The sequence below is a fragment of the Protomyctophum bolini genome, assembly GCF_963924005.1.
Source record: "Protomyctophum bolini genome assembly, chromosome: 7".
Classification (NCBI taxonomy): Eukaryota; Metazoa; Chordata; class Actinopteri; order Myctophiformes; family Myctophidae; genus Protomyctophum; species Protomyctophum bolini.
In genome coordinates, this window is record NC_137868.1 from 42,398,407 (window position 1) to 42,418,935 (window position 20,529).

Here is a 20,529-nt window from a genome sequence, read left to right on the forward strand (position 1 = left end):
CTGCAGAGGCAACGGAACCCATTATGCATTCACTATTATAGGGCAGGGGTTTAATACCAAACCTTTTTCACCTCCAGGACCCCCTAATTGATACTATAATTCGCCCGCGGACCCCCATTTGAACAGATTATGCCAGGGACCCCCATATGAGAGAAGATCTTTATACGGCTCCAGCAGAGATTCTCAACCCGTTTTAATTTTCAAGTGCCCCCAGTTTGACATGCATTAAGTCTATACGGACCCCCGTTTAATGGAATTTATATCTATGAGACCCCGATTTATATTGTAAAATCAATGTTAATTTAACTCTGAGAGTGTACAAATGGAACCAAATAAACCCCATATAAGGGTCCATTTGGTTCCAAACTATCATTTAGCTGCAGGGGGACCCCCTGGGACTCCCTCAAGGACTCCTGGGGGTCCCCGGACCCCCACTTTGGGAACCACTGCACTAGGTGTGTATAGCGATAGATTCTTAACCCATTCTGAACGGGAACCCATTTTGGTGTTGGCATCATGTTATGCTTTAGCTATTGAAAAATAGCAGATCTACAAGCTCATAGCGTGCCACCGAGTGGCGCGCTACGAGCTTGTAGGTCTGCTATTTTTGAAAAATGGAAGAACGACTGACATTTTTAGAATCTGATCTCAGGTCAGAATGCGTTCATCAGACCAGTGTGTGTCCGGTGGAAACCTCGTATGAATCTGATCTCAGGTCAGAATGGGTTAACAGCAACACGACGAGCATCACAAATGAACACGTGACACGATTCAATGATTTTAAATTGATACGGTTGGCAAATAAATTATATTTGTGAGAAACGTGTGGATATTGTGCATGGGTGTTTTAAGGGAAACATGTATTATGGTTATGCGTATAAAAAAAAAACAATAAGTAAACAGTGATTATGATGGCGAATACATGTTGAATTTATTTTGAACACATGGACAAGTATAGTAAAGTAATTAAAACCCTATTTTTCTTCTTTGTGCAATTCATTAGACTTTCTTTTATTTATTCATGAAAAAAAAAAAATATTATTGAAATATTCAGCATTTCTTTGGGATGTTTTTTTCCCCCCAATGTTTTGAAATAATTAGAAACAAAAATTTGATACAAAAATATAGGAACCTACTCCGCAAACCCACAAATGGGTCCTGAAAAATGTATGCATTATCAAAACGTTGCTATATACTCTCTCCCTCGCTCTGTTTTCCTCAGAAGTCATGTCCTTTCTCCTCACAAATCGCACCTCATTGGGCCCGTGATAACACACTTATACAAAACTCAATAATGGTTCGATTGATTTTTTTATTTTATTCACACAACCCTGCACACGTGTGTTTGATGGCTGGATCGATGACGGGATGCGTTTCACACACGGCTCAATTCCTGAGCTGTATCACATGTCGGAGAGAATTACGGCGTTCCGATACATCGTGACATCTGAGCAACAACAAAGCACTATCTGTTCCCGGCGATTCGGCCGCTATTACGCCGCGTCGGAATTAATTGACGTCACACTTGAGACGAGCTCAACTTCAACCTGCATCGATTCCTCTGGTCTCCTGCACTTCTATTCCTTAGCTCCTCTCTCAAGGGGGAGGGGACAGGGGGAGGACTAAAGGCTCCTCCCTCAAGGGGGAGGGGACAGGAGGAGGACTAAAGGCTCCTCCCTCGAGGGGGAGGGGACAGGAGGAGGACTAAAGGCTCCTCCCTCGAGGGGGAGGGGACAGGGGGAGGACTAAAGGCTCCTCCCTCAAGGGGGAGGGGACAGGGGGAGGACTAGAGGCTCCTCCCTCGAGGGGGAGGGGACAGGGGGAGGACTAAAGGCTCCTCCCTCAAGGGGGAGGGGACAGGGGGAGGACTGAAGGCTCCTCTCTCAAGGGGGAGGGGACAGGGGGAGGACTGAAGGCTCCTCCCTCAAGGGGGAGGGGACAGGGGGAGGACTAAAGGCTCCTCCCTCGGGGGGAGGGGACAGGGGGGAGGACTGAAGGCTCCTCCCTCAAGGGGGAGGGGACAGGAGGAGGACTAAAGGCTCCTCTCTCAATGGGGAGGGGACAGGGGAGGACTAAAGGCTCCTCCCTCAAGGGGGAGGACTAAAGGCTCCTCCCTCGGGGGGAGGGGGGGGGGAGGGGGAAGGCTCCTCCCTCAAGGGGGAGGGGGGAGGACTGAAGGCTCCTCCCTCAAGGGGGAGGGGGGAGGACTAAAGGCTCCTCCCTCAAGGGGGAGGGGACAGGGGGGAGGACTGAAGGCTCCTCCCTCAAGGGGGAGGGGACAGGAGGAGGACTAAAGGCTCCTCCCTCAAGGGGGAGGGGACAGGAGGAGGACTAAAGGCTCCTCCCTCAAGGGGGAGGGGACAGGGGGGAGGACTGGAGGCTCCTCCCTCAAGGGGGAGGGGAGTAGGGGACAGGGGAGGACTAAAGGCTCCTCCCTCAAGGGGGAGGAGAAAGGAGGGTGGAAACATGAGGATGGAAACATCAATCCCACATCGAATCAGTTACCAAATCCGGCCTCCTTCCACCTCAAAAAACATTTCCAGAACTCCCAGACTTGGCGAGACCCTCATCCACGCTTTCATCTCCTCCCCCCGGGATTACTGTAATGGTGTCTGGTTCGGCCTCCCTAACAAAGGCCCTTGAGAGTACATGCAAAACTCAGCTATACCATAGTGCTCACCCATACAAAATGCTGGCAGCACATCGCCCTCACCCTCAAACGCCTCCACTGGCTTCTGGTTATAAGTTCATATACAAACTGCTCCTCCTCACCAACAAATCTCGAACATAACCCTGCAGGCCCACGGTATATCTGACAGACCTCGTCAAGGACTATACACCTGCATGAGCAGAACCTGAGGTCTTGGGACACATGAGGGCTCCTCAACTTCCGTCACGGAAAAAGTGGACACTCGGCGATAGAGCCTTCTATTTATCAGCCCCCCCCCCCCCCCCCCATGCCCTTTAGAACTCTCTCCCCATGAAGCGACGCAAGATGCCTATACGTTGAACTCTTTCAAGTCTGCGTAAACTTTGTTTACTCAGGCCTTTGGCAATTAGATTGTTTATTTTTTCTGTATCTGTATTAGATTGTTTTTTTTTTTTTTTTTCTGTATCTGTATTGTCCTTGGGTTTCTTGAAAGGTGCTATATAAATTGTTATTATAATAATTATAGTATGTTTTTTTATCGAGAAGCAAGGGTCTTCATCGCCACGTTGGCTTGTGGTGGGAATCTTTTGTCAACGGACAGACAAAACGAGACAATATTAATACAATAATGTGCATTTGTACACACTCTCAGAGCTAAGGGGGGTCCATGATGCAAATAAAACTCTGTTGTCCAGATCCAGCACAAAAGCATCTGCCCGGGCTCTGGAGCAGCTTTTGAATGCTGCTCGAAGGCAGCTTATAGATACTATAAAACTATGTTAATTTGCTGCTCTGAGGGCAGCTTAAATGGTATACAAGTCATACAACCATGTTAATTGTCTGCTCTGAGGGCAGTTTTTCAATGCTGCTCTCAGGGCAGCTTAAATGCTATATACATAGAAACTGCCTGCCTATCATAATTTGCTGTTCAGTATTAGAATGTTGATATTCATTATGTATATTCATCGTTAGGGCCCCAAATCACACCTTAGAAAGTTTCTAGTTTTTTGACTGGGGTGTCATATTTTGACAGCAGCAACTGCCTGTCATAACCCCCCCCCCCCCTCCCTATCTAAGTATTGGACAGTATTAAGATGTTGATATTGATTTTGTATTCATCTTTAGAGCCTCAAATCATACGCATGCATACTGTAGGTTTTTTGACTGAGTGTCTATTAACAACAGTGTTTTTTTTACTAATTTTGTATTCATCCTTAGGGCCCCAAATCACACCGTAGAAAGCACGAGTGTCTATTTCAAACACAAAAAGTGTTTCTTGCCTGGGGAGTCATATATACTTTGACAGCAGAAATTGCCTGTCATAATTTGCACACCCCCTCCCTATCTAATTTTTGGACAGTATTGGGACGTTGATATTAGTTTTGTATTAGTTTTGTATCCGTGATCCCCAAATCATTATGTACAGCATTTAATCTGCCCTAAGAGCAGCAATATTAAAAGATTGAGCGGCGGAGAGGGATTTTATTGCACCTGACAAACTAAAACCATTGATGTGCTCCTAAAACAAAACATTAAAAATCACACTTGTGTGAAGTGACACACACATCACCACACATCATGCACATTCCGTGCTCAGCCAATAAAAACATGCTGTGCTACAAACACGCAAAGCTGTGCATAGGAGGGGCTATAGCGCCCCTCAAACACCATAAGAGGATACTTTCTATAAGATGCACGCACGCACGAACGCACTCCTTGACCTAAATTCAGTGGTTTATTTAGAAGAACATCCTGTATCTCCCCCAGATCACAAGAACACTGATCTTTTTCCAACCATCCATCCAACCTCTCTCTCGCCCCCCCCCCCCCCCCCCCCCCCCCACACACCAACCCCCCGCAACCCATCTCCGAGAACCTGTAGGACAAAGATAGAAAGAGGCGAGGACGGACGAACGGACAGACAGACAGACGGACCGAGGTAGAGGTATATGAGTCATATCATTGTGTGAGTGAAAGGAGGTAATGAATGGAAAAAAAGCCACTGAAAAAAGAAAGAAAAAAGAAAGAAAGACCCCGGTCTGGGTGTACTGTGCGCCAGGCAGGTTTATTATAGCAGTGTTCATTTGACAGCAACATCTTTATTTAGTTTTAGTCATCGTGTCTTGAATACAAATTTATTTAGTTTTAAAGCCATGATTTTATATAGTCATCTGAATGTTATAAAATCGTTGATTTTGTCGACAAAGGGGCAGGCCTTGAGTTGACAGCGTCGTTAATTGCCGGATTTTACATTTGGTTGCATGCTAAAAGAAAATAGACGATCTACAAGCTAAAAAGTAAAAAAAAAAATCTTTATAGTCGCTTTTGTGAACAGTCCCCGTACAGTTTTTAAGTTGCTTGATTATATTATATTTAGACATTTTTTTTATTTTTTTTTAAAGATTTTTTGGGAATAATAAAAACAATTAAACCAACTTCTTCAGCTGACCCTTTGAAGAAGAGAGGAAAGCGTGAATCTTTTTCTCCCTCTCTTTTTTCACACGCCCTCAACGCATTCTCTGAACGATGGCATATGACATATGACTCGTAAAAAAAGGGAGAGAAATGAGTAAGCCTTATAGCAGGCCATTAATTATGCAGAATGTACAAAGAAGCAGCGAGGTTAGATAATAGATTTGATTAATTCTGCTTGTGGAAGGACAGGCCGTCACTGCATACGGAGCAGTAGACCATGGTTTAGGGCCAACACTGATATTTTCACAAATTGGTACCACCTAAGGTACAAAGTATATATCTATATATATTTTTGTACGTATACATGTCCCTAGTTTATTTGGTATGAAAACTATTCCAATTCAGTAGCTTAATGCCAGTTATACAGTATGTGACCATATACAGTATACCATTGACACTCGCATGATTAAGGCCAGGTACCACACAAGCTGACTTCAGGTAAAAAAAATAACTTATTTTTTTCCCTGTGATGTTATGGTCTACAGTCTCCCCTTGGAACTCCAGACGCATTGACATCTTCTCCTCCCAGCGGGGTAGAGCCATTGTCTTTTAACCCATTCTGACCTGAGATCAGATTCATACGAGGTTTCCACTGGACACACACTGGTCTGATTAACCCATTCTGACCTGAGATCAGATTCTAAAAATGTCAGTCGTTCTTCGATTTAAAAAAAATAGCAGACCTACAAGCTCGTAGCGCGCCACTCGGTGGCGCGCTATGAGCTTGTAGATCTGCTATTTTTCAATAGCTAAAGCACGACATGATGCGAACACCAAAATGGGTTCCCGTTCAGAATGGGTTAAATATCCACTACTTGAACTGGTGACAGGGGCCAGTTTGACCGAAAAACGAGCAGGCAGAGATGGTGTAAAGTATATGCCTAAATTCATATTTAGAAAAGGTTTCAGATAAAAACAAAAGCAAAAAACTAAACATGAGTTGAATCAAATATTTAGGAAGAGTGGAAGGGGGGGGCCTTCTGATAGTTTCATGGGCAAAGATAATCAACTTCAAAATCTCAAGATGGGTTAAGCGTTAACAACCTATACGATATTCAAAATGTCATTATACTTTAAGAAGCATGTGATGTGTCAAGCTAGGGTTTTTATGATTCTGAATCCATTCCAAGCATTCGTTTTGCACACACATTTTTGTGCCTTATATACAGTAGGTGGTTAATGGTGTGGTCACATATAACTGGCATTAATTAAGCTACTGAATCGGAATAGTTATCATTACAAAATATAAACTAGAGACATGTATATTATATGTAGGGGTGTTTAGGGTGCCCCCTTTGATGAAAAAATATATATGCCTCCCCTGCTGATTTGCGCCTGCATGGAGCTGGCACTGTAATAGCATATATACTGTAGTTACAGTATACTGTAGTTAGTGTCTACTCACGTCCGGTCGGGGTTCGGCGGTGGTAGAGCCCGGACACGTGAAGGTCACAAGCTCGTGACATCGCTTGTGCACCACAAAGTTACACACTGTGGAAAGAAAAATACAATATATAAGAGAGGTCCAAAGAGGCAGCAGGAGGAGGAGGAGGGAGGGGGGGGTCAAGAGAAAATGGATCGGTCAGACCGTCACACATCGCTCTGCACAACAATTCCGATATCGACTGTGCCAAGGTGTGTGTGTGTGTGTGTGTGTGTGTGTGCGCGTGCGTGCGTGCGTGCGCTTTTTCTCCACCGTACCTTGACATTGGAAGCCTTGTTTGCCGATACCCCTGTGAGGGTGTGAAGAGGAGGGGTGGGGGTGGTGGGGGGGATGGGGATGGGGATGGGGCGGTGGGGGTTGAAACAGAAAAAAAAAGACAAAGTCAAGTCAGGTCGACTTCTATTTATTTTACAGCAGTGCATGGTTCTCAACCAACTATTGAGATCATATTGAGGGCGTATTTTCCCAGAAGTATACGGTATTTGTCTATATGGGAGCCAGCAAGAACTATACTGGCGATAATATAGCAGGGGCCGGACGAACGTCGCTCAAAAACATGAAAACGTTGTGTCTTTCGGACGACCATCGTCCAGGCGATATATAGCAAATCAAATCCATGTGTTGCTTCGTTCGAAGTTGGGTTCTCCTATTCCACTTTGCTTCACTTACTGGACCACACAGCAGCATCATTTACTTACTTACTCATTTTGCATGCGCTTCAAAGCGAGGACACATATGGTAATGACAGCAGGAATGCCCACCAGGACATTTTTATCGCCCAGAGTCGCTCGCCGCTGTTAAACTAAACTTAGGGTTAGTCCCCAGCTGCATGTTTCTGTAGAGCAAACCAATCTGTCCTCTTTAATGTTTTTTTGGTTAGGTGCTCCACGTGGACCTTTAACCCATTCTGACCTGAGATCAGATTCATACGAGGTTTCCACTGGACACACACTGGTCTGATTAACCCATTCTGACCTGAGATCAGATTCTAAAAAAATGTCAGTCGTTCTTCGATTTTTCAAAAATGGCAGACCTACAAGCTCGTAGCGCGCCACTCGGTGGCGCGCTATGAGCTTGTAGATCTGCTATTTTTCAATAGCTAAAGCACAACATGATGCTAACACCAAAAGGGGTTCCCGTTCAGAATGGGTTAATGAGAGCTTGGCATCGAGACAAGTGGCCAGACATTTATAGCCCATTAAATAAGAGTGTAAATACCTTTGAATTGATTTGTGTTCGGGGACCTGTATATAGTTTTGTCGCAGTTCAAAACAAGTTTAAGGTTAATTATTAGAGCCTGAACTGAAACCCACATTCCAACCAGGTCAATCTCACTCACACTCATTTTTCTTTCTTATATATATGCTGCTGCAATGTCAGAAGGAATTCAGCCGAACAAAATGCCTTTTACTCTTCTTATGCACCATGCTGTGCTATATACACACACACACACACCAGCTCAGTGGCCTTGTGGTTAGAATGTCTGCCCTAGCTGATCCCCTGCTGGGTCATACAAAGACTCTGAAAAATGGGACCCATGCAGTGCCTCCCTCCCTCCTTGGCACTCAGCAGCAAGGATTGGAGCTGTGAGCCCCGGCATGTGACATACTATAGCGTCTTGTCCAGGGGGCAGTTCAAACTGCCTCATGGTATACAGAAACAGGAGATAGGCTCCTATACCCTATGGGCTCAATGGCTCGGCAAGGCTTATGCTTATACTTACCTGGACTACACATTAAGTAAGTATATTGTATTTATATAGCACTTCTCGCAAAGACAACTCACAAAGCCTATACACGAGTAAGACGCGCAAACGCGGGAAGCGAACGCAGATCGTAAATTGCAATAACAATTCACCATGACTCAGCCATAACCATATAAGGAGTCCCCAAAGCAGCTATACGTCCAAATATGGAGTTTGTTTCATCAATGACAAACAAATCACTCAGCTCCATATATGGGCACAAAGGGGGGACAGACACACGGACACACACACACACACACACACAGACATGATCTGCTAGGTCTCATAGTAAGTGCTCACTGCGTTCGCAATAAAATAACAACAAAAGAAGAAAAACAATTCAAGGACACTTGTCTTCAGACAGTAGTGTTTTTTTAAGTGGCTCTTCAAAATGCCCAAAATGCACTGCAGCTCTGCAGGACCTATACGGCAGGCAGGGGACTTCCAGAGTCTGGGAGCTTATATACAGGCTGAAAGGCTCCATCTGTCGCCGTTGGTTATATTAATCTGGTATACGAGGGAGGACCAATAGACCCCAATAGACCCCCTGCCATGCAGCCATGCATCCCGCAGGTCAGGTAGATATGCTGCTGGTGCTAGTGAGCACCATGCTGGACCATGGAACCAAACCCTGGAAACCACAGGAGGCCAGTGTAAGGAGACCAGGGGCTGTATTTTGTGTGTCTTAAGGACCAGGTCTTATTCCCCAACTTGAGTAAACTTAAGACCTGGAGGCGTGATCAATGCTCTTTGGCCACTCAGAATAGCCAAATGGCATTGATCACGCCTCCAGGTCTTTAGTTTACTCAAGTTAGGTAATAAGACCTGGTACTTAAGACACGCAAAATACAGCCCCAGGACTCCAAACCCCAACACCTATAAAAATGTCTAAATGTCTTGAGAGGACCAGGAAAATTGTCCTCACAATGTTACAATTCTCTCTCTCTCTCTCTCTCTCTCTCTCTCTCTCTCACACAGATACACTCTCACAAACTAAACTCTCTCACACACTCAAACACCAACGCACACTCGTCGGTGCGTGCCCTCCAGCACGAGTGCTGGCGTCGGCTAGTTTTCCTAGTTGTCTCCTCGGAGCTTTAATTGAATAATTAAAGCCATTGATTGGCTAAAGAGTCCATTCAGCGCCCGCCCACCCCCCGCCACCCCCCACCGCTGAGAATCTGCCTCTGATCAGCAGGTTATAGATAGAGAGACCAGATGGAGTTCATCTGTAGAACACATGCAGAGAGAGAGAGAGAGAGAGAGAGAGAGAGAGAGAGAGAGAGCACTCAGACAATCAGCATCGACAGGCGTCATTAACCACAACAACTTGACACCGTGCCAATTAATCAGAGCAGATTACACACACCCAAGTTGAGTTTGAAAACATGATGGCAAAGAAGAAACCTCCCATATACCTGGTTTACTAGGTGAAATACAACAATGTGCACTGCAAACACAGCAGCAAGATTGGTCAACTGTTGCAATAAAATAAGCTTATAGCCGATTAGTATAGCTAACCTCAGTAAACTGTGCAGTGCCAAAACCTAACGCTAATTCCTCAAAACAAATTCAAGAAATACAAGAAACCAAGTGCTTGGCGTGATGTGATATCGGCGGGGGAAAAAATGAGGGCAAGCATTCCCGGTGACCTCGATTAATGGCTTCTAAATCATTAGTTGTGAAACATGATCTTCATTTCATGTCAAGGACCACCAACATGTTATGTATTTTTTGGCCATAGAACCCAATCTGAAAATGTTTTGTGCCACAGACTCAAGTTGGTACTATTTAACTACAATTCACTTCTACTGCTCTTACAGAATAATCTACCACTGATCTACAGTAGCCTAATAGGAAGTCTAGTGTAGTCAGCATGCACGTTCATGTGAGCCATGGGGCAGTTTTGCATTCCAACCAGGAGAGGGCAGAGTTGAGCCTGCTATAGACAGACAGATATGTTCCATTGGAAATTGGTGCCCTGTCAATTTCTGTGACTCCACAGGCCAGGGGGGGGCCTGACCATTTTTGGACAAATCCAACGCCTTACAACAGCGAGAGGATTTCTGTGACTCCATCTGGGGGGCGTTGTTCTGTTGCAATTTGGACACGTCCATGCAGGATTTCTGTGACTCGAGGGGACGGTGTTTTTTGGAAATAACAAATCCATGCCCAACACCAGTGGTTCTCAAACATGTGTGTCGGGACCCCGCGGAGGGCCCACAACAGATCTCTGGGCGATGCAACATTATTTTCTCACTCAGCAGTGAACAAACCAAACATGCAGAACAGTATCAGTGTATAGCCGCCCTATAGGTTATCTGCACATTTCTAAAGTGACAATATAAGGACTTTAGTAGCCTGTAAATTACAAGTTACAAATTAGAACAAGACCATTACTGCATCAACAGTGAATAACAAACTATACTATATAAAACATGGTCAAACAAAATTGGCCATGGAACTGAGTCAAGCGGACTGAAAAGATTCAGAACCACACTGTGTTGTTCTATTGTTCTCCTCTTTCAGCGTTTGGTTTAGTAGGTCATGTTGTGAGCAATTGTCTGCCAACAGTCCCTGCAGCTGCCAGCTGACATCACTCAATGTCCGGCCCACGAAATATGGCTTTAGGAAGAAAGTCGTCTTGACAGCGATTTCCATACAGCTGCAATATATTGCTGCGTTTACCGCCATAGCCCATTGACGCCTGCGGTGCAACTTATACGTCGTTCTTGATGCCGCGCTGGGCATCGAAGGTAGAACAACGTATAAGCGGCGCGCGCGTGTCTCATCAGATCTTGCCATACATGTAGCAACATAACTATTAAAAACATATTCAGAATTTGAAGGTTTTCAGAAACCTTATAGGCCTAGAAGTAGGGCTGTGAATCTTTGCGTGTCCCACGATTCGATTCGATTTCCGATTCTCGGGGTCACGATTCGATTCAACTCGATTCTCAATGCAAAAAAACGATATTCAAAATGATTCTCGATTTCGTCACAAATTCACAATCTACTCCAGCCAACTGAAGTTACTATACTACAGTAACTTGAAAATGACTGAAGGACATTATGTTTACTGTGATTAGGGTAAGCCATTTCATATCACAAACACCGTGACAATCGACTTTTTCATGTCAAGGACCCCCAAAATTGACACTAATTAACCCGCGGACCCCCATTTGAAGAGATATGCCCCCCCATAAGAGAAGATTTTTACGGCTCTAGCAGAGATTCTCAACCCGTTTTAATTTCAAGGATGTCAAGGTTTTGACATGCATTTAGGATACGGATCCCCCATTTAATGGCATTTCTATATCTCTTGGGACTAAAATCAAAGTTGATAAAAAAAGCAGTTAATTAAGTCCTTGGCAGACATTGAGTTAATTTAACTCTGAGAGTGTACAAAGGGAACCAAACGGACCCGTTAACCCATTCTGACCGGGAACCCGTTTTGGTGTCAGCATCATGTTATGCTTTAGCTATTGAAAAATAGCAGATCTACAAGCTCATAGCGCGCCACCGAGTGGCGCGCTACGAGCTTGTAGGTCTGCTATTTTTGAAAAATCGAAGAACGACTGACATTTTTTAGAATCTGATCTCAGGTCAGAATGGGGTTAATCAGACCAGTGTGTGTCCAGTGGAAACCTCGTATGAATCTGATCTCAGGTCAGAATGGGTTAAGAGTCAAACGTGCCGTGCAACGTGGCGCCGCTAGCACGCCGAAAAGACCCGATCAGCAAACTCGACGGAGGCGGCACAGGCAGCATAATAAATTAACTCTGGCAGTGGTGCATAAATTAAAGCTATACTGGGCGAGTGGAAATTAAACCCGAGCAAAAAAATGGCAAGAGGAAGACGGAAGATGCGAGTAGTCGTCGCGCGATCTCCGATAGGTCAGTGGTTTTTTCCGCGGCAGTCAGGTCAACGGGTTAATTGGATGTTGGCGATAGATGGATACACACACACACACCACCAGGCCCGGCGGCGGCGGCACTGCAAACGAGCTGCTCTGCTGCCACGACGACAAGCAGCGTGTCAAGGAGTTCCTGCATTGATCCATCCTCTACACCCCCCCCCCCCCTGGCTTTAACACATTCGGGTCGGGAACCCCAAGCATTATGTTATACTTTAGCTATTGAAAAATAGCAGATCTACAAGCTCGTAGCGCGGCACAGAGTGCACAGAGTGCCGCGCTACGAGCTTGTAGATCTGTTATTTTTGAAAAATCGTGAAAATGTCTTTGAAATATATTATTCTATCAAGACAGCGAACGTTTCAACTCAAGTCTTTGCTTCTTGGAGCTAAGGGGTGCCCGGCTGGAACAACATATTTTCAGATGGGGGGGTGGGCCAATTACATATATTTTTGGGGGTCCTTGACGTGAAAATGTTTGAGCACCGCCACCTACTGACATACATATAGAAACATGGGGTTTTTCGGAAAACTGTCAGGATTTAGAAGGCATTATTTTGTAGAATCGTCCTCGGGTCGAAAGGGGTTAACAACACGCGTCCTTTTGCACACCTGAGTACTTTGGGTGACAGGTGGATAGTCAATAGGGGGGTAGGGGGGGAAGAAAAGAGAAATAAATGTATAGGCTAAGAAAGTCAATGCAGGGCTGTCATGGAGCCCCTTTTGATAGATTTGCTGCCAGCCTGTTCCATCACAGAAAGCACAGCATAGCGACGTGAAACCGTCCCGTCTTTCACAACAAGTCCACTTTAACCCATTCTGACCTGAGATCAGATTCATACGAGGTTTCCACTGGACACACACTGGTCTGATTAACCCATTCTGACCTGAGATCAGATTCTAAAAATGTCAGTCGTTCTTCGAATTTTTCAAAAATAGCAGACCTACAAGCTCGTAGCGCGCCACTCGGTGGCGCGCTACGAGCTTGTAGATTGTAGATCTGCTTGTAGATCTGCGGTTTTTCAATAGCTAAAGCATAACATGATGCTAACACCAAAACGGGTTCCCGGTCAGAATGGGTTAACCCATTTTGGACTGAGTTCGATTAACAAAAAGGGCTTCTAAATCCTAACATCTTTCTTAGGGCGCTTTCACACCCAAAGTTCGCTTAGAAGGTCCGGATCAAGGACCAAGGACCAAATATTAGCATTTTGATTTTGGTCCGTTTGGTGTTCACACTGGACTTTGTAAAGCGTACCAAATATGTAAACAAATGACACGTGGACATGTTAAGCGAACCAAATAGTGAGGGAAAAAGAACATGGGGAAATCACTGTCTACAATTTTTGGGGCAACCTTCAGTCACACAGAGAGAGAAGAGAACAGCAACATGATAGCAACAACTTGCTATTGCATTCATTCTTAATTATTTTATTAGCCAAATAAGAGCAACAGGTGAACAGAGGAGCAGGTGTTTGAACAATAATGTGCTTGCTGCTGATGCATACAATTCACGGAGACGTATAGCCTACAACAACAAGGTATCCCCGATAAAAATGACTTTTCTTCCATGTGTGCACCTTGACCTGATTAGATATATGTTATTTCTGCGCATCAAATCGGCAGGCATTTCCATGTCATCTTATGGTTTAAACTTGAAGGTGGTCAGTTAGTAGGTTATTGAGCTTCAAGTCAGAAAAGCTCCGCTGCAGCTAATTGAGTTGACCTAGTTTTACGTCTTTTGCTATAGTGATGTAATCAATTAATCATTTGGGACCACCTGTGTATAGCTTATTTAACATTGGCTTTTTCTCTATACGTGCGGCCGTGCGCGACATGGATGATTTTTAATATTTCAAATTCTCTGTCTCTGCGTCTCTCCCATATAAATTATATATGTCTCTCCCCCTCATGTGCGCCCCCCCCCCCCCCCCCACACACACACACACACACACACACACACACACACACAGACAGAAAAAAGTAGGGGACACGAGTTGAAAGAGAAACTCTCGCATGAAGACTCATGCATCGCATGCTTTGTCATAACTTTGCGTGACGGCTGCGCATGCTTAAAATAAACAGATCTACAAGCTTACATCGTGTACCATATACCGTACACCATTCCGTGTCGATAATTATACATCTGTTATTTTTGCGCATGTGAACCTCGTACGCTGCCATTACATTTGCGCTGCGCCTCGACATGCGTCTACTATTAAAATAAAATCAGACTGTCAGCTGTCATATCAATAGTGATCCCCGTAAAAAAGACATGCTTTTATAACTAATTATTAATGCAGCCTCACAACTGCCGAAGCCCGACAGCTATTTTGGCTATCGTACTGTATTTGGTCCTCTATAAAGTCCGAATGCATTCACACCAGTAACGAACCGCACCGTGGTTCGTTTGGAAGCGAACCGAGTCCGGCCTTTTTTAGCGGACCATGGTTCGTTTCTTTGATCCGCACCAGAGTTCGGATGCATGTTCACACCAACCGAACCAAAGGGGTAAGCGGACCATGGTTCGTTTTAAACTAACCAAACATGTCCGGTGTGAAAGCGCCCTTAAAGACCTATATGTTTCTATGTCAGTGGTGTTCAACCTTTTTCATGTCAAGGACCCCCAGAATTATTGGGCCGCACAGATCCCCCCCCCCCCCATCTAAAAATATGTAGTTCCAGGGACCCCCCCCCCCCCCTCCCCAGAAGCAAATATTTTAGTTAAAAATATTCGCTCTGAAATATTTATTCAATGATTTGCGCCACATTTTAACGATTAAGAAAAAAATAGCAGACCTATACAAGCTCAAGCTATGAGCTTGTAGATCTGCTATTTTTCAATAGCTAAAGTATAACATAATGCTTAAAACAACAACAACAGGGGTTCCCGCCCAGAATGGGTTAAGAAAGATGTGCCATCCTCTGCTGTTTAACCCGTCATTTAAACGCAACTATAACGTCCATAATCATGTCATGTTTGTCGTGCACAGTATTATGCATCTGCTGATAAGCTCACGCGTCATATTCTCAGGTAGGCTATACTAGCATGTGTGATCTCCAGTCCTTTCCCATGACCCTCCCCTTGTCTACCCTTTATTTTTTTGTATAGAAATAATGATACGATGGGACAACTATACATGCACGGAAACAAATCTTGTTTTACTTTGTAAACCTGTGCTCTGACAATAAAGCTCTGATTGGTAGTGGTAGTAAGTGCATTTACTTAAGTAAAATGTTGGAGGTATATTTGTACTTCACTTGAGTATTTTCAATTTCCAATACTTTTACTTCGATTCCACTACATCTCAGAGGCAAATCTTATACTCCACTGCGTTTATTTGAAAACTTTAAAAGCTATAGTTACTTCTTAGATTTTGATTATTATACAACACATACTGTAGTGTTCGCATGCAGTGTAGAGAACTGTCACTAAACATCGAGTTAAACCGTAGCCAATGAAGTCAGAGACGAAGTAAGATTGGACCATTTACTGTGGCTCTTCCTCATCAACATGACGGTGAAAAAGAAAGAAACCTATTGAGTATAGCTCCTACACACACTCAAGGCAATTAGCAGGATGACATACACCTGTAGGCTGTGCACTCTAGGCTACTATATGCTCTGCAGACAGCAGCAAACAATGTTCAAGAGATAACTTTTCCTACATTCACAAAACATCACAGTGCCATGGTCACAGAAGGTTAACTGAAATCAACACAAACTTACGGGATTTCCTCTCAAATGCTTCCATGAGGGTTAGATGGGATTCTAGGCTCTACAGCTCTGAACAGCCTGTGATCTCACTCTGTGCACTGCTGCGTCAAAATGGTGGCCGGCAGGAAGTGACTCATTAAATACAAAATAAAGAACTTCAGAACTTCACAATAAAACAAGTACTTCCAAGCTTTTCTAATGTAAACAGAAATACAAACACGTTACGTATACCATCAAATTACTTCAAGTGAAAAATAGAACATTTGCCTTAAAGGCAACACACATACATTAACCATTTCAGCTGTATATAGGCCTACATTCCGGGCATTTTAAAATAGCCGATCTACAAGCTCACAATGTGTCACGATCATGAGCTTGTTTTACGCCGAACGTACATCTTGATGACAATACTTTTGTACTTTTACTCAAGTACATTTTGAATTTCCGGACTTTAACTTGTAACAGAGTATTTCTATATTGCAGTGTTGATACTTTTTTCCAACCACTGCCTATAGGCTATACTTTGATTTAACCCATTCTGACCTGAGATCAGATTCATACGAGGTTTCCACTGGACACACACTGGTCTGATTAACCCATTCTGACCTGAGATCAGATTCTAAAAAATGACCTACAAGCTCGTAGCGCGCCACTCGGTGGCGCGCTATGAGCTTGTAGATCTGCTACTTTTCAATAGCTAAAGCACGACATGATGCTAACACCAAGATGGGTTCCCGTTCAGAATGGGTTAAGGAGTTGAGTCCACCACTGGAAATTCTATTGCAGTCAGTTCCCCAAGAGATTCCCTCACGCAATATGAAAATCACTCTTCCAGAATGCCTTTCTTCCCCCCCCCCCCCCCCTCCCCTCCCCATATCCTTGGTGTATACTGTCTGTCTTTCTGTAGCAGTGGCATGAGGCTCTTCTGAACATTACCATTCCATATGCATTATGGCGTTTCCTGCAAGCTCAGCTCAAAACAAATCCTCTGTGTGTTTGTCCGTTATAGGCGTTCTGCTGACGACACGCATTGTGTTAGAGCACCTGTAGAGCTCAGTGGTGGGAAAGTAACTAAGTACATTTACTCAAGTAAGAAACATTTTGACATGCCTTTTGGAATTGGAAATACTTTGATTTGAAAACGTGTTCTCCTCCGTTATACAATCCAATCACCCACTTTGGATGAATTGGATTAAAACGAGAAACTGTTGCTATATATACGCATTGATTTGGTGAATGTGTAAAAGCCTGTATAGGCAACTTTGAGCACGTTTGAGAATACACTTTAATAGTTTGTGTTTTGAAAACCATATGGACTTTCTCGTAAAGTTGTTATGCATGCTGTGCTTTTTTTACAGCCTTATGTATGCAGTTGTTTCCTATGTGCTTTTTAGAAGCACATACGTAGGGAAGTCAGGCTACTTGTTGTATTTTATTGTAAGCCTATATATATAAGCCTATATTTAGTTTACATGGGGGTTCTGTGAGTTTAACTTGTGACTGTCACCAATGTGGAAATGTCCCGATTGGCCTCATTTTGAAGGCTTTAAAAGCCTACTGATGTCTGTGAGACTGAATTGTATCAGCCCCGTGTTCTATTTGAGGCAGAGAGGCTGCAGCTTCTGATTCTGCGCCGCTCGTGCACGCAGAGTGCACGCAGAGTGTGTTGTTGGAAGACTGTCTTACATCACCCCATACCTCTTATCCATAAACTTATTTGACTTTTTTTTTTACTATTTTGAAAAAAACTTTTTGAACTATTTTAAAAGGTTTTTCAAAATAGTAAAAAAAATGGCAGCAACAGGCCCTGACGCGGGATGGTCTAGAGTGCCCCAACCCCCCCACCAAGCCGCTATAGAAACAAATTAACTATGTTTAAAACAACGGTTTTGTATCAGACCAAACACTACTCTAAAATGAATAGATTCAAGCTGTGGCAATTGGCATTATATATCAAATTCGGTCTCTTTTCTGTTTAGCCAATTATGAAAAGAAACTATAAGAAAACAGCCAAAACAATGCGCTATCAATCAATCAATCTATAAAGCCATGTTGCGCAGCACGGAAAACTAAAAAGCGGCAAGCTAGAAATGCTTAATAAAGTAAACAAAATAATCAAGTACTGTAAAACACTGGCATTTTATTTTAAACTATTCATTTTGTTTCTCCACTTGGCCACTTGAATTAGAACCTTGGCTTGGACAGCGCTCTCTAGGTAGAGAGGAGAAAAAAAGAGGGGAAAAAAATAGGTGAAGTTGAGCTATAAAAATATGGTGACGGCGCACCACGAAAATTAGAGAGCAATTATTCAATTAAATAAAGAGGCTCTGCCTCGTCTGCGCTCTGCTTACCTTATAGGTGAACCTTCCTCGATTTTCGGCGTTTGTAACTCGCTCCGGCGGCACGTCCTTGTCCAAGTTGCCCTGCTCCTCCTCATCTCCAGCAGCATGCTCTTTCTCTTCCTCCATCGCAGCCTGTTCCTCCTCCATCCCCTCCGTTAGTCTCCATTACCATGTCCACTCCAAGTTCTCCACCTCCATCGTGGTTTCGTGGTCCGCTGCTGCTGGTGCTAGCAGTCACTGCGTCCGCGTTCGGCTCTCCTGCCTCCCCAGCTTCTGCCAACTGCACCTGGCCTGAGCTACAACAAGCCCCAACCGTTCGTGGTGGTGTGGTGGTGGTGGTGGTGCCTCTTCTTCTTGTCCCACCGCGGCCCCATCAACATTTTTATCGTCTTTCTTTTGAAAGAAACCAATTCTTTTTGGAAGTTTTGCTATTTTTTTGTCTCTCTTTTTTTTAGATTTCGCTTCTCACTACCGCATTTCTGTTTCTTTCTGTTTTTGTTTTCTCTTCTTTTAGTTTTCGCTTCTCACTATCGATGTTCTGTTTCTTGCTCTCCATTGTTTGTTATTGTCTGTCGCCATTTACACCTATAACCTCTGACCTGTCTCTTCCGTCTTCCGGACCTGTAGCGGACCGGGCGGGGCCGGGCCGCCGGGGGCATGCCCCCTCCCATAAAAAAAGTGATCATACAAATAAAAATACTTAATAAAATATTAAGTTGCGACGTAAAATCAACCTCAGTTAACAATATTGAAATTGATGAAAGCCAGCGTGAGGTTCCATCTTCACCACCATTGTCTATACTCTGGTCAGTCTGGTGGTCTCCTATCCACCATATACCGGTAGGCTCATCATCCTATATGTGTATCTTAACGATGGGGTGCCGTGATCTTTTGCCATCCAGTTTTTCATGTGTTTATGAGGTGACAGACTGACAGTACTTCAGTAGACCCCTTGGTGTGGTTGTTACTGTATATGTCATGTGTTTATGAGGTGACAGTACTTCAGTAGACCCCTTGGTGTGGTTGTTACTGCATGTCATGTGTTTATGATGTGACAGTACTTCAGTAGACCCCTTGGTGTGGTTGTTACTGTATATGTCATGTGTTTATGAGGTGACAGTACTTCAGTAGACCCCTTGGTGTGGTTGTTACTGTATATGTCATGTGTTTATGAGGTGACAGTACTTCAGTAGACCCCTTGGTGTGGTTGTTACTGTATATGTCATGTGTTTATGAGGTGACAGTACTTCAGTAGACCCCTTGGTGTGGTTGTTACTGTATATGTCATGTGTTTATGAGTTGACAGTACTTCATTAGACCCCTTGGTGTGGTTGTTACTGTATATGTAATGTGTTTATGAGGTTACAGTACTTCAGTAGACCCCTTGGTGTGGTTGTTACTGTATATGTCATGTGTTTATGAGGTTACAGTACTTCAGTAGACCCCTTGGCGTGATTGTTATGTGCAATGTCTTCCCTTTGTATTTAGGGTTTCTTCCTGGAGGCTGCAAACCTTGACAGGTGCCAATGAAAAAAAAAAAAAAACTGTGATGTATAGTGACATCACAATATCATCCTCCTCTTCCCTAACCCCTATACCCCTAACAGCTGTGGGTTCAGGTGGATCACAAATAGTGTATAGGCCTACACTTTTTTGAAACAAATCTCCCTCGATACACGTATATATAATAATATTACCTGATGATCACATTTTAGGTCGGCAACAAATCACGGCACTACATCTTTAATGGAATCTATAACTGACAAAACTTGTAACCTTATTTTTTATCTCAATACGTTTCGCTATAATGCTTTCACTCTTTCAGCCGGATCTCTCCTGGGTGAAATGGGGGTCAGTCAGCTAGTGGCCTCAAACTCGATGTCCTTGAAATTAAAAAAAGGCTTAAAAGTTAAATAATAATCCAATGACCCCAAAATCAGCATGGGGCGGAGAGAAGTGTGTGTGTGTGTGTGCAAGTCCTCTTTGTGTGGGGAGGGAGGGAGGGAGGGAGGGAGGGGTGAGGCTGTGGGGGTTTCAGCCCAAACTAAGTGCGACCGACTGTGGCCAAGACTCCATGCAGCCAGTTGGATGAAAGTTCCGGAAAGATGGCCAGAGGCTGCTGGCACCGGTAACCAGCCTGCACCCTACATACTCTCCACCATATGTCCACCCACCCGCACACGCACCCCCACGCACACACACACACACACACACACACACACACACACACACACACACACAC

At 44.1% G+C, this 20,529-nt stretch overlaps 1 protein-coding gene across 1 annotated transcript in view; it reads right to left on the reverse strand.

Annotated features, from left to right (window-relative positions):
- The window catches only part of prkcg (protein kinase C, gamma), a gene marked incomplete at both ends in the record, with an annotated part of 73,124 nt that overhangs the window by 39,854 nt on the left and 12,741 nt on the right, over positions 1 to 20,529 (reverse strand). The window contains 2 exon segments of the mRNA XM_080768344.1: positions 6,531 to 6,616; positions 6,827 to 6,858. Of these exon segments, the coding sequence (XP_080624470.1) occupies positions 6,531 to 6,616; positions 6,827 to 6,858 (118 nt within the window).